The sequence below is a fragment of the Lactuca saligna genome, chromosome 3 (assembly GCF_052625555.1).
Source record: "Lactuca saligna cultivar CGN05327 chromosome 3, ASM5262555v1, whole genome shotgun sequence".
NCBI classification, from domain to species: domain Eukaryota; kingdom Viridiplantae; phylum Streptophyta; class Magnoliopsida; order Asterales; family Asteraceae; genus Lactuca; species Lactuca saligna.
This window is the reverse complement of record NC_136419.1, coordinates 37,408,871-37,422,084: the sequence shown is the minus strand read 5'-3', so window position 1 is coordinate 37,422,084 and position 13,214 is coordinate 37,408,871. Positions and strand designations below refer to the sequence as shown.

At 31.8% G+C, this 13,214-nt stretch overlaps 1 protein-coding gene across 1 annotated transcript; it reads right to left on the bottom strand.

The window, feature by feature from the left end:
* Nucleotides 1-9,181: 9,181 nt before the first annotated feature.
* LOC145035377 (uncharacterized) lies at nt 9,182-11,593 on the bottom strand. The gene is made up of 3 exons (XM_078983924.1): nt 10,169-11,593; nt 9,855-10,055; nt 9,182-9,415 (listed from the first exon to the last, which is right to left on the bottom strand). Exons 1-3 carry the CDS (start codon nt 11,591-11,593, stop codon nt 9,182-9,184), a joined length of 1,860 nt encoding a protein of 619 aa, XP_078840050.1.
* Nucleotides 11,594-13,214: the final 1,621 nt, after the last annotated feature.

Sequence of the window (13,214 nt, the reverse complement as noted above, 5' to 3'; positions counted from 1 at the left end):
ATATGTTTATGTGCGAGTTAATTGATGTTGCTTGAAATTCGTGTTAAAGAACATACCTGATTATATTTGATAATTTAGGATAAAGAGTAGACCTAAATTAAATATGAGGAATATTGGGTAGTATATTCTTACGAGTACAAGTGAGTTAAACTCAGAGAATAGAAGTTAGTATATGTCACTTATCCGGGAGTATGGATTAGACATAGTCATTGTCCCTAGTCCGAGAATATGGATTAGGCATAATCATTCGTCGTTAATCCGAGAGTATGGATTAGCTATTGTCCCTAGTCCGAGAGTATGGATTAGGCATAATCATTCATCTTTAATCCGAGAGTATGGATTAGTCATTCGTCCCTAGTCCGAGAGTATGGATTTGGTAAATTCGTTCATTTCTGATCCGAGAGTATGGAGTAGGTAAAACGACTAATCTTAGGTCCGAGAGTATGGATAGCCTCGTTGCGAGGATCGACGGGGTGGGATAAGAGTTGTTTATATATATGTATGGTGAAATTGTATAGTTTGTGAATTTTAAACTATATATATGGTATAACATTGTGGGATTGAAATCCCTATGTGCTCACCAGGTTTCCCAACCTGACCCACTCAGTTTATTTATACCACAGGTGTTGATATGAAGTGACATTACACTGAGAGATTTAAAGAGATGTAGACCACTAGTGTGAATAATTGTAAGTTCTGTTTATGCTTATGTTCCTGTATGAACGATGACATCCCAAATGTTTTAAAATGAAATAAATACGTTTCTTCGAAAATGTTTTAATAACGTATTTACCATGTTTTTCTGGGAACAAATTCCGCAACCTTTTTATAAAATGAAGTACTCTGATTTTTATAAAGCATAAACAAAATCGGTCTTTTCTGGCTGTGATTTTGGGGATGTCACACTTATCCTTGGGGCATTTATATTATTGAGCACGTTTTGAAGTGAGGAGTTCAGATCTGGACTCCTCTAGGCCCTCAAATACATAAAGACTCAAGCTTTATCAAGCTTTGGTCTTCCTTCATGCCTTAAACTTATCAATAAGCCTATTTTTAGTGTTTTACTCCCTTTGAAGCCTTGCATGTACATAAAGTTGGCAACTTTACGTGGTATCTCAGTACCATGAGGCTAGCTCTGTAGTTTGGGGCCTTGGAATCGACTGGAAAGAGCTGAACACATTAAGACAGGAAGAACTCGACGAGTTGCATGGCCAACTCGACGAGTTGGTTAAGGTTTCCCCTGAATCTTTTGGACACTGCATAGACTCGACGAGTTGTCTAGTAACTCGGCGAGTTGACTCGGGTTTTCACAATTTTCTGAGTTCTGAAGGAACTCAACGAGTCTGTAAGTTGCACTCGACGAGTTGGGTCAACATGGACTGTTGACCTTGACCATTGACTTTGACTTTGACCAAGGGTTGACCCAGTTTGACTTTTGAGGGTATTTTAGTAATTTGGCAGTTTATGGAATTGGATCAATGGTGGTTGTAGGTGTTTGAGTTTGGAGTCGTGTTTAGGGAGTTTGATCTTTTAAGTTCAGTTCGACATTGTGAGGTGAGTTTTCCTCACTATACTGACAGGGTCGAAAGCACCAATACCGGCCCTTTTTGGATTGCTATCCTAGTTATCGCATGATGATATATTTAGTGATCTGTTAGATCTGTATCTTGGTATATAGTGTGATATTATGTTTAGTGACTAGTTAGGTCGGTATCCTGGTATATAGGATGATGCTATGTTTGGTGACCTGTTAGGTGGGTATCCTGGTATATAAGATGATGCTATGATTAGGGATTTGTTAGATCAGTCTGGTTGTTTGTATATGCTAGCAGTTGTTCTCTATATGTTGATTATATGCTTAGGGTCGGGTTGAGGCGGGAAGGCGAAGGCTTGATCATGCACCTCCTCTCATTTTATGATTTTGATTTCTAGGATACTCTGATATGAAACTATTTTGAAAACATTTCGTAATAATAATGGTTTTTGGATGCTTGAAAAAGTTTTAAATTTTCATGAGTTTTATTAGGTCATAAATTGTGGTTTATACTTTGCTTTTCATAAGCTATTAGAGTTCTCGCTCTAGGACCGAAAACACCATGTTTTGGTGTTTTTTGGACCGAAATCACATGTGATTTCGGTTAGGCTTAATATTGTTTTGTTTAGGTTTTGGGTTGGGCCTTGGTTATTAGGTCTAGGTATAAATAGTGTTATTTTAGCCTAGATAGGAGTGTGGGATGTTTTGGGGGCTGCCATATTGCTTAGAGCGTGATTTTGGAGAGAAACAAGAGAGAACCAATTGTAATCAAGAATCTTATGTACCCGACTATTTAATAATAGTGTGCGCTGAAGATTAATCTTTGTGTTCTTATTCTATATTTCGTCTTGTCTAATTCATTTGATTGGGATTCTGCACCATCAAGTGAATCCGATTGATACATCAAAGCATTTTGGGTTTTATAATCGGTATCAGAGCTTGGATCAGTATCAATCGAATTGGCAAGATATTAAGAGTTTCTTGGATTTTTTATTGGATTTCCGGGTGTTTTTGAATTATTTTGGACGAAACTTTGGCCATTGTTCTTCGTGTTCTTCATATTTTTGGAGTTTTGATCGAATTTGGTTTTAAAATTAGCAATTTTTTTGTTTTTGACAAGTATAAACCAAAACAAATCGTAGTGGATCACAAAATCATAAACCAAAACATGGTGTTTTTGGATTTTATGATTTTAAACTATCATCGACGCGTCTTGAAAAATAACCATGACTAAAAAGTACATGTGGATCACAGAATCATAAAGACCCTTCTCACGATAGTTGTTCAAGGAGCCAGCCTTGGCTCAAATGGAGGCTACTCGCAGTATATGTGTGAACTCAGAGGAATGGACTGCGATTTGTTGAGTATCGGAGAACTAATCATGGTTATTTGATGTCAGCCCCTGTATATACTAGATCAAAGACCTCAATACAAAATTTCAAGTTAAACAAGCTAACTTAGCCCTTAGCGAGACTTTCATCGATAATCGTGCCTTGCAAGGTGCATCGCCCTAGTGCCATGACATCTGTATAGTTTCATACTTTTAATTCCTTAAATACGATAGTTCTTAGAAAGATACTGCCTAACTGATAATTTGTACAATTACAATCCTTCAATTCCTTGTGAAAATAGAGTGAAGTGTAATGACCATCAACTCCTTTCCAAGTTTCTTCTCCTTGCTCAGAAAATTCCGATACAGTCTCCTTGAGTCTCTCTCTCTCTCTCTCTCTCTCTCTCTTAATGCGCTTTTTAAGACAAACGAAACTTTGAGATAAAATATAAAAGTAAAAATAAACTTTGCACAAAATAGAAATAACTAAGAAATAAAAATAAAATTAAAAAATACGCTCAAAATAAAAATAAAAATATTTTTGGATTTTTGATTTTTCTAAAAAGGAAATCAAGCTGAAATAAACATATTTTTGGATTTTAAATTTTATGATTTTCAAAAATCTTTACAAGAGGCCTTTACACCCAATGTGCGTTCAAGGTCAATTCTTTGAAGGAAGTCCAACTGTTCAAGATAAATTCATTCATGTAGAAATTCGTATGTTCATCTTGAAGTTGTGAAGAAATCGAAGATTAGGGCTGAAAGCCAAATATCAAGGAAGACTAAGTGAAAAGAAAGCAATAAACCAAGGGGGATATTGTTATGACTAAATTATGGTTTATACTAAGTGAAAAGAAAGTTATAAACCAATGGGGAGATTGTTAGGTCATAAATTGTGGTTTATATTTTGCTTTTCATAAGCTATTAGAGTTCTCGGTCTAGGACCGAAAACACCATGTTTTGGTGTTGTTTGGATCGAAATCACATGTGATTTCGGTTAGGCTTAATATTGTTTTGTTTGGGATTTGGGTTGGGCCTTGGTTATTAGGTCTAGGTATAAATAGTGTTATTTTAGCCTAGATCGGAGTGTGGGACGTTTTGGGGGCTGCCATATTGCTTAGAACGTGATTTTGGAGAGAAACAAGAGAGAGCCAATTGTAATCAAGAATCTTATGTACCCGACTATTCAATAATAGTGTGCATTGAAGATTAATCTTTGTGTTCTTATTCTACATTTCATCTTGTCTAATTCATTTGATTGGGATTCTACACCATCAAGTGAATTCGATTGATACATCAAAGCATTTTGCGTTATACAAATTTTATGGATGTTACATATGCTAGCTACACAGGTTAAATGTGGATCGATTTGGATTTGGGTATTATTTGTTGTTCAGTGTATATATGTAGATTACAAACTTGCAAATAAGAAAACCTTCTTACGGAAACCTAATTCGGCACACTTTGACCAATCTTTGAGACTCCTCATATTGGTTGATGCAACACAAATCTCGACTCCACTTGATAATGTTCCTTTGTATAGAGTGTAACCTTTTGTTGTCTCGATAATGTTGTTGAAATCCTCGCATGTTGTTTCTAGCTCCATTCGGTTTAGCTTTGGAACACCTAATAACACATGTAGTAGTACATTTGTATTTCCAATCAGGGTACATATCGTATGCATTAACATTAAGTCATTACCATCACACTTTTGTTTCAAGAAATATTACCAGTAACAAAAGCTTTCTGCAACTGGCCACTGATACCAGTTCTCCAAGGAGCTATTGTCTTCACTGCCCGACTTCAACACACGCATCAAAGAGTTATGCAAATGATTAGCACAAGGATTATGCAAAATATTATGACAAAAATCCTCCACATATTTGAATTAGATTCACTTTCGGGAGGTTGATTTTGATTTTGATTAGCAATATGTATGCAATGTCCAATCTATATGGACATTCTACAATTTGATTCATGATAATTTTAATTCACTACTTACTTCCAAAAGTATGAACAACCGTGGAATTTTGAATAGTATTTAAATTACTCAGGGAAGTAAAACATGAAAATTAAAACACAATAATAAATTAATTAACTATGGTATCATACATATTTATTATAAATAAATCCATATTTATTTAATCACCTTAAAAATTATGAATTTATTCATTATATAATATTTCAAGTAATCAACTAACCACTTGAATTAGATAACATCAGTCATGCCATGTTGTGTACGTGGATACTATACCTCTTGATGGTCTTTCCTTTTGAACAGATTGACCAGACATTACTCCGATGATGCTCATTTCATAATTTGAAATTCTTGCCCTTATTTAAGATGTAGTGAAATTTCATCTTTACATGCACTGACCTTCTGTGAAGTCGAGGTTCTAAATTCACATAGACCGAGCCTTCGATATAAAAAAAATGTTCCATTAGAACTTGTTCTTGAAAAATTACATGGTTATGAAGTATCGAGTTCAAGGTACACTCCTTGAACACTTCTTTGCATTAAAGTTTCAAACTTACATGTAGATTTTACAAACATCTCCCATTATGAAAAATTTCCATATTTTCATATGACCAACATTCTAAACATTCATCTTCTCAATCTAGAACATGTCACTAGGGTCAATCCTAACAATACCATACTTCCAACTGTCCACAAGTAACCAATTCTTTGGTAAAACATTAGAACATTCTTAACAGTTGTTTGACAACTTCAGTCAGATGTAATTCTAATCATTTTCACATAACGCTAAAAGCATCTGAAAAATATAATAATCGAATAATATAGCATATGTAATCGATCCTATATCCGAAGCATATAAGACTCGACTTATTATTACAAGGGTCTAATATATGTTCAATTTCTTACTATAATATTTCTATATATAGAATTTCCAATGTTGAAATATTTCAACATGCTATTCATATATGCATTTGACAAATTTCTATTAAACTATACAATCTAAACCTTTAAATTTGTATTGAAGTATGAGTGTCCACTCCCTTATGTCCACTATATCAAAATAATTCCCAACTTTTGCAACTTGCAAACTAGAGACATCATTCCCTATGAATAGTATTGTCAACATGCAATACCAGCATAACAACTATGCTGCCACTAACTTTAACATGAAGTCAGAAATCAAATGGACTTCTAAAAATCAATATTGTTTGACTTTTTCATGGAAGTGTAGATTCCTATTTCGCGATGCTTCGTTAAGCCTCTAATTAGGCTTCTTAAGCTTATGCACTTTATTGGGATAATGTATGTGCTCAAACCCTTTCAAGACGTGATAAACATATATCCTAAAAGTTTAAGCAATTCCTAGTGATTCCTCACAATTCGAAAAATGAAGAAGGATGCCGTATTCATATTGTGAATTTGAGAATGCAATTAATACAAACAATATGTTTTGCTTAGTCATACAATTGCACTAAGATGTTCTTGGAGGAGTCCATTGTGATACAATTCCACAATTACTAAGATGATCATAAAACATGATCCTAAAACACTCTCTTTTCTTTTCAGATTGGAGAATATTTTATCTTTATGCCCAATAGATTTTTCCATTCGTTCTGGTAGTCTTTGAATCTTTTTCAAAGAATCAAAATTATGTTTAATCATATTTATTGAAACATATTATATAGAAAAAAATAATAATTTGAGAACACTCAAAACTTTATCAATTATAACTTTCAAGAAAACAAATATGGGGGACATAAAGTTGTCGCTTATATGAATTTGCGTCTTCCAATTTTGCATTTTCTCTTTCTCCTTCAATATGAATACATTCACAACAATGTAGAGTTTTGAGTGTTCTCAAATCATCTTGTTTTCCATCTTATGCATCAAACTCTAGCAATCCCATCTACATATGTCAAATATTTATATTTTATATCAACCATTTAAATATAATAATTACCATTTACTAACAGTAAGTTCAAAAAACTCTTCATTTGTAGTGATTAATTATTTTAAAGTTGAAATCATAACTACATATAACTGCTCATATAAATAAGTTACAAAAATCTTGAGTTTTAGTGACTAATTAATATTTAATTAGAAAGATTTTTAAGTTGAAATGAGAGTTTAAATGCATATGGTGCAAGAAAATTGGCTTTTATTATAATAAATATATAAAATTTTTAATTAAATGGTCACCATCATTAAAGGAGATAACTTATTTGGTTTTGTTATATCACTCAAGTTATATTAGGGGATCAATATACATCTAAGCCCTTATCCTTTAGTAGTATTTCATTTTACTCTTTAAATATATTTTAGTTTTAAATATTTGTTATTTGTTTTCTAAATAATTCATTCTATTGTATATAATATATATTTATTTACAAAATTTAAATGTTATATCGACTATATAATGTTTTTAAAACATTTTTTATTTTTTATAACTATGACATAATATTTTTTTTTTTTCATATTTTATGTATATAAAATAAAAACCCAACATAATTGTAGTTATACATTTTTATTTTCGTGACATTTTGGATATATTTCGTGTTTAAAAAACGACTATTTAATTGAGAGAGTTATAGAATATCTTAAATAGATAAAGATACATTAGTTAATTTATAAAAAAATACCTATTGAAAAAGGTTGACCATTAGAGATGTTATTTAATTATGACTTAAATTATATCAATGATGAGTTGGATACTAATTTTTAACCTGATGCTTAATTCATAACAACAAAGAATGACGTATACAAAAAAAGGCCAAATAAACACTTTAATTCAACAATAAATAGTCTTAAATCTTCGGTTCACCAATAAATGAGTTTTATGGTATTGATTTTTTTTGGTTTTTTCATTAAGTTTTGTGTATAATATCTTAGTAGTATTATTATGTTTGTAGAAGTAAATCTGTGGTATGGTTTGTAGTTTGTTTAAGTTTAACTAATGTAGAGTTTCGATAAAAAAAATTGTGTTATACACTCTTAAGCCCTAATAATAATCTATATTCTAATAAATAAATAAGTTTATTTTCCTATTGACAAGTGTCACAATATTAGAAATTCTCTACACTAATAAATGAATGTTTTTTTTTTTTTTTTTTTTTTTTTACCACATATTACATTTTCATTCAGTTTGTTAAATATCATTATGTGGTTATTTTGATTTTTTTTCCACATATCATTTTATAGGTTTTCTGATTTTATTAAATTCCATATAATATTTTAATGTAATAATTATAATAAATGTAGTAATAAACTGATATCAATTTCATTAATGAACTTACCTTCTAATTTTAAAATTCGTAAATTAAAGTTCATTAGTTTCTTTTGTTTATTTATTATTTTTTTTTAAATTTAAAAGATTAAAAAAAATATTTCAATTTTAATAATATATTATTTCTCTTATATTCTTATAATCAAAGTTTAAAAATATTTAAACCTTCATATTTATTTATTTTTTAAATTAACTCATGTAATACATAGGTTTCACAACTAATTAATATTGTATAACACCTATCATACCACATGTCACTCTATTAATTTTCCACTTTAAATTTCTCATTCTAATTACATTAAATTAATAATTTATTCTTCATTATAAATTTTAAATTTTAAATTTCATATTCTAATTACATTAAATTAATAACACTAGAATAAAAAACTAAAATTAAATTAATATATATTATAAGGTGATATAATTTTATGTATTTATTTAAATCAACGATTATAATTTTATATAACTAAATAAATATCTCTTAATTAATAATTTGTTTAAAATAATTGATTAATAATTTTAAGTTTTTATTATGAAAATTTAATTAATTTTATAACCATGGTTTTTACGGGTTCACATAGCATTATTGAGATTTTTATTATTCAATCACAAATATCAATTCAAGGTGTGTCAATACGTTATATGATATTTTTTTTTTTATCATTCATAGTTATCTTTTTATAAATATTTAACATATACAGTATGACCGTTATTAAATCTTTTTTTATCATTCATAGTTAAACATTTTTTCAATGAACACATGTATACCCCACCTAAGTAGGGTAGTTCAAAACCATATATGTGAAACTTCAAACATTGAATTTTGATATCTAAATTTGTATCGAAACAATATCCCATGAGGTGCAATAAGATGAAATTATTCATACACAAAAGACATACCAACTCTTTTATATCAAACTACTTTCGGGTGTCTAAAATTTCCACAAACCAACATCTTAAGAGGTTGGGATTAAGGATCTTATGAGAAGAAAAAAGAAACACATACAAATTTATCATCATCCTTAATTAAAGCAAAAGAAATTGAAATCTTGAAGCTTAATTGAAACCTATCTTGAAAGAAAGAGACTCCAACATCATAGCATTGGTAAGAAAGTATTTCTCCAATTTGAGTGATCCATATTTGGGAGAGACATCCGTTGTTTGAATATCCAGCCTCCTTAAGTTATGCCTCCAGCATTTTACAGGTTTACTTTTGCAACATAATTTCTTTTTATCCTCTTCTTCTACATCTTTTTCTTCTTCTTCTTTAATCGTCTCATCATACGCAAACTGTATGTCATGTAGAAAAAATGTGTCAATGAAAACAATTAACCATGCTAGTTAACTCTACTTTAACTATTTCTTTAGAATGCAGAAAAAGAAAGTGAAAGAAGATACTCAAAATTTTATGTGCAAAAAACATTGCAGCTGATAATTATTAAGAGAGGTTGATGTATATGCCAAAAAAATATTAATCATACTTCATTTGTTTATATGGACATAAAACAACTCCACATAAATTTAGAAGAATAAACGCTTGTTTATCACAATGGTATAATTAAATAATAATCATACTTTATTTGTTCATCCATCAAGTAAAATTTCCTCGTTGTTCAAAAAAAATTAGTGGTCATACTTTGCTTATTGTTGAAAACTATGACATTTGATCGATTATATAATTAAAATATGATTAGTAAAGAGTGAATGAAATATGAGAATGTGTTGTTACCTTCATGATCATTTGCAGCTGGGAACGTGATGAAGAAGCAGAAAATAAACTTATTGTGTTCGGAAGAGGTGAAAACCATAGCAAGCTGTCCACCACATCTGTTTCGATTCTCTCTAATGATTTTATTTCGACTTCCAAGCATTGAAGATCATACAATGGTGGAAGTAATTTCTCCCTCAAATCTTCAGGCATCATCAGTTCCTAAATCACACACAAAGAAACAGAAATTTCATTAACTACAAAAATCCCTACACCATATATAAACATCTACTTCAAAACAAAAATTTAAGAAGAAGACGAAGTAAGGAGCATACCTTCTCACAATTGCAAATCAATTTCAAAGCCTTGCAATGACCAAAAAACGATAGCAACTTCCTCCATCCATAAAATGATTCATTGTTGTAAGAAATCCATGGTTTTAAAGATAGAGTTGCAGTGCAAATACTTCGAGTAACCATCTTCTCAAACTCGATCATATTCCCAAAATACACAAACGAAACCAATTGTGGTGTGTCAATTTCGGCTTCTTTTAAATCAAGGCAGTTTACTAACTCAAGAATCCGAAGCTTCTCATGTAAAACCACAATATTCTTCAAGGAATTACAACCCTTGAGCCTTAGACTCTCGAGACAACACAACGTAGAAACTAGGGTTTCTAACCATTCATCCGTAATGACTGCATTCTCTATGTACAGATCTTTGATGGATCTTGAAGCTATGAAACTAATGTTGGAAATCATGTGATCATCGTCAGTACTCCCTTTGTACTCAAAAGACTCAAGGGAATGCGCCATAACACTGATCGAAGTTAGTAATGGGCAATTTCCAATCTCAACTCTTTCTACTTTCTCATTCCAGACATGAATGTGTTCGATGTCTTGGCATCCATTGAGAATGAAGGTTTTAAGTTTACCTAATGTGGATGTATGTTCTTCTACCCAATCAAGATCGTTTACAACATTGTTTAATGAAAAATACACGATGTTTTGACACTGCAAAACATCAATCTTACAAGGCTTAGGGTCTTTCGTGCCCGAATCAAAGGAAAACGAATGAAGTTTTGGAGCCTTGATCTTTATAAACTCAACAACACAACAATGAAGCTCGATTTCTCTAAGGGTTTGGCTGTAAAACTCGATGTCTCGTAAGATTTCACAGGAAGTTAGAGACAAAGTCTTCAAAGAAGGACAAGAAAGAATTAGGCTACATACATCTAACTTTAACCCTGTTAACCTTAATACATTAATCGATCTGGAAGCAAAAGAAACAGGAAACTGATACGTTGTAAACCCTAAATTAAGATCAATTAACTTAACCCCATTTTCTAGTGCAAAGGAGATCGCGGAATCCAGCCTATGATCAACGGATATTCCTTTCAGATCAGCGTTAACCCTAAATTCAGATATAGCTGTATAATCCATTCTACTTCTACGCAACCGAATCGAATTATGAATGTGATCCAGAAATTCATCCGTTCTAGAGGCGGACGTACCTTGAGATGGTCGATTGAAGTTGAACGTTGATTCATCGAAATCAATGACGGGATATGAGGTCCATAGGAAGAAAAATCTCTTGGACAAGATCGAAATCTTTTTGAGGTCTTTGGTTGGGAGGAATGACATGATGTGGTGGACAATGGGGTCGGGAAGATCAGAGATCGGATCCATTTCTTCTTCTCGCCTTTTCTTCATAGGTGGTAACAATGAACAATCACCGCCACCTTCGTCTTCTTGTAGCATGGAAAGAATGGCCAGATGTGTGTTTCTAAATAAACAACAGAAGTTGTACTATGTGCTTATCAGGTAGTACTTTTAGCGGTGCTGGGATTCTTCATCGTACACATACCTTATTTAGATTCTACTAAGAATCTTCCTTAAAATCAGTACTTAGTTATATGTTTAATATTAAATAAAATAATATTTTACTTGCTCCCAAAGGCAATATTTTTCATTCAATTTTTGTTGCATAAAAAATTATGTAATGCTTGTCTAAAGGATCTATCTTTAAATCTGTTTACTTGCTCCGTATCTACGTTGATTCTAATGTAGGAGTTTTTGATTTTGTCGGTATAATCATTTCTAATATTTTTTAACAACCAATGCAATATTAAAAGATACAAAAAAAAAAAAAAAAAAAAGAATACAAAATTTATCGTATATAAGGATGAGGACTCCTAAATTGATCTAGCCGATTAAACTTAAATTTGAAGACGTGAAAATGAAATCACCAAATTGAACAATAATTTTTTTTTTCATTATGTCTACTTCCATAAATATAATATCATTAAGAATCATCGAAACTACTTAAAAAAATCGTAAATACCATTGCATCAGGCCATATTTGAGCCGCCCTTACTTGATATGAATCTGCCATTGAAAAACTAACATAAGGCGTTCATATTGTAACATCCTAAAACTTATACTAAAATTTTTGATTCTCAAAATCATTTTCATAAAAACATCAAGTCAATAAAGTGTTGTTTTCCAAAACATCAAGAAATTAGAGTATCAATACAGCACTTCAAAATATCAAAATCCATGGAATGAAGTGTACGATTATGTCTTCACTTTTCCTCGATTATCTGATGCATCTGAAACATTGAAATCTACAACTTTAAGCTAACGCTTATTGAGTTTTCAAAAATATCACACACACAACAACTATAATTACAATGCATGTGAGCATGATCCTTCAGTCTGCCGGGACAGCCTCGCAAGGCCCATAGTATGCATGGACCGCTCTCCCAAGCCTACAGTCTACTGGCTCGCCTAGGAAGGCCGACAATAGTTAGACCACTCACCTTGGGCAATATCAACTGGACTGCCCGGGCCTCTTGGCTTTCAGCACACAGCTGGACCGCCTCAACCCAACCACAACATATCGACATATACATATAAACAATATCAAGCAAACACAGGTAACCATAACACACACACACACACACACACATATATATATATATATATATATATATATATATGTATATATACCTATCATACCACGATAACATAGCAACATCCTAAACCTAATGATACATAGCACAATCAAGTGGCTCGACCTTGGTACCTTAGACCCATAGGCATAATGAGAAAACTTAGCTCGAAATCAAGCATATAATATAATAGCTTCCTCCCGAGATCAAATCTGACACCACGAGTCACCTATAAGACAATAAGAGCTCAACCTTAGTCTAAAGTCAAAACTCACAAGTTGACTAAGACTCAACTAAGTCAGAAAGTCAACAAGTTAATCTCATGGTCAACGGTCACAACAATAGCCCCAAAAACCCTAATCAGTGAGTCGCCACGACATGGTCATCCATCGGCCATGTCGTGGCAGTATATGGACAAAACAAGCAAG

What these genes read in the sequence shown, in the direction of transcription:
- LOC145035377 (XM_078983924.1), bottom strand. Translation starts at nt 11,593, where the DNA reads ATGCTACAAGAAGACGAAGGTGGCGGTGATTGTTCATTGTTACCACCT. An exon ending in TGATTTGCAATTGTGAGAAG is followed by an intron (nt 10,056 to 10,168) that starts GTATGCTCCTTA and finishes TGTGTGATTTAG; the next exon opens with GAACTGATGATGCCTGAAGA. An exon ending in AGCTGCAAATGATCATGAAG is followed by an intron (nt 9,416 to 9,854) that starts GTAACAACACAT and finishes CATGACATACAG; the next exon opens with TTTGCGTATGATGAGACGAT.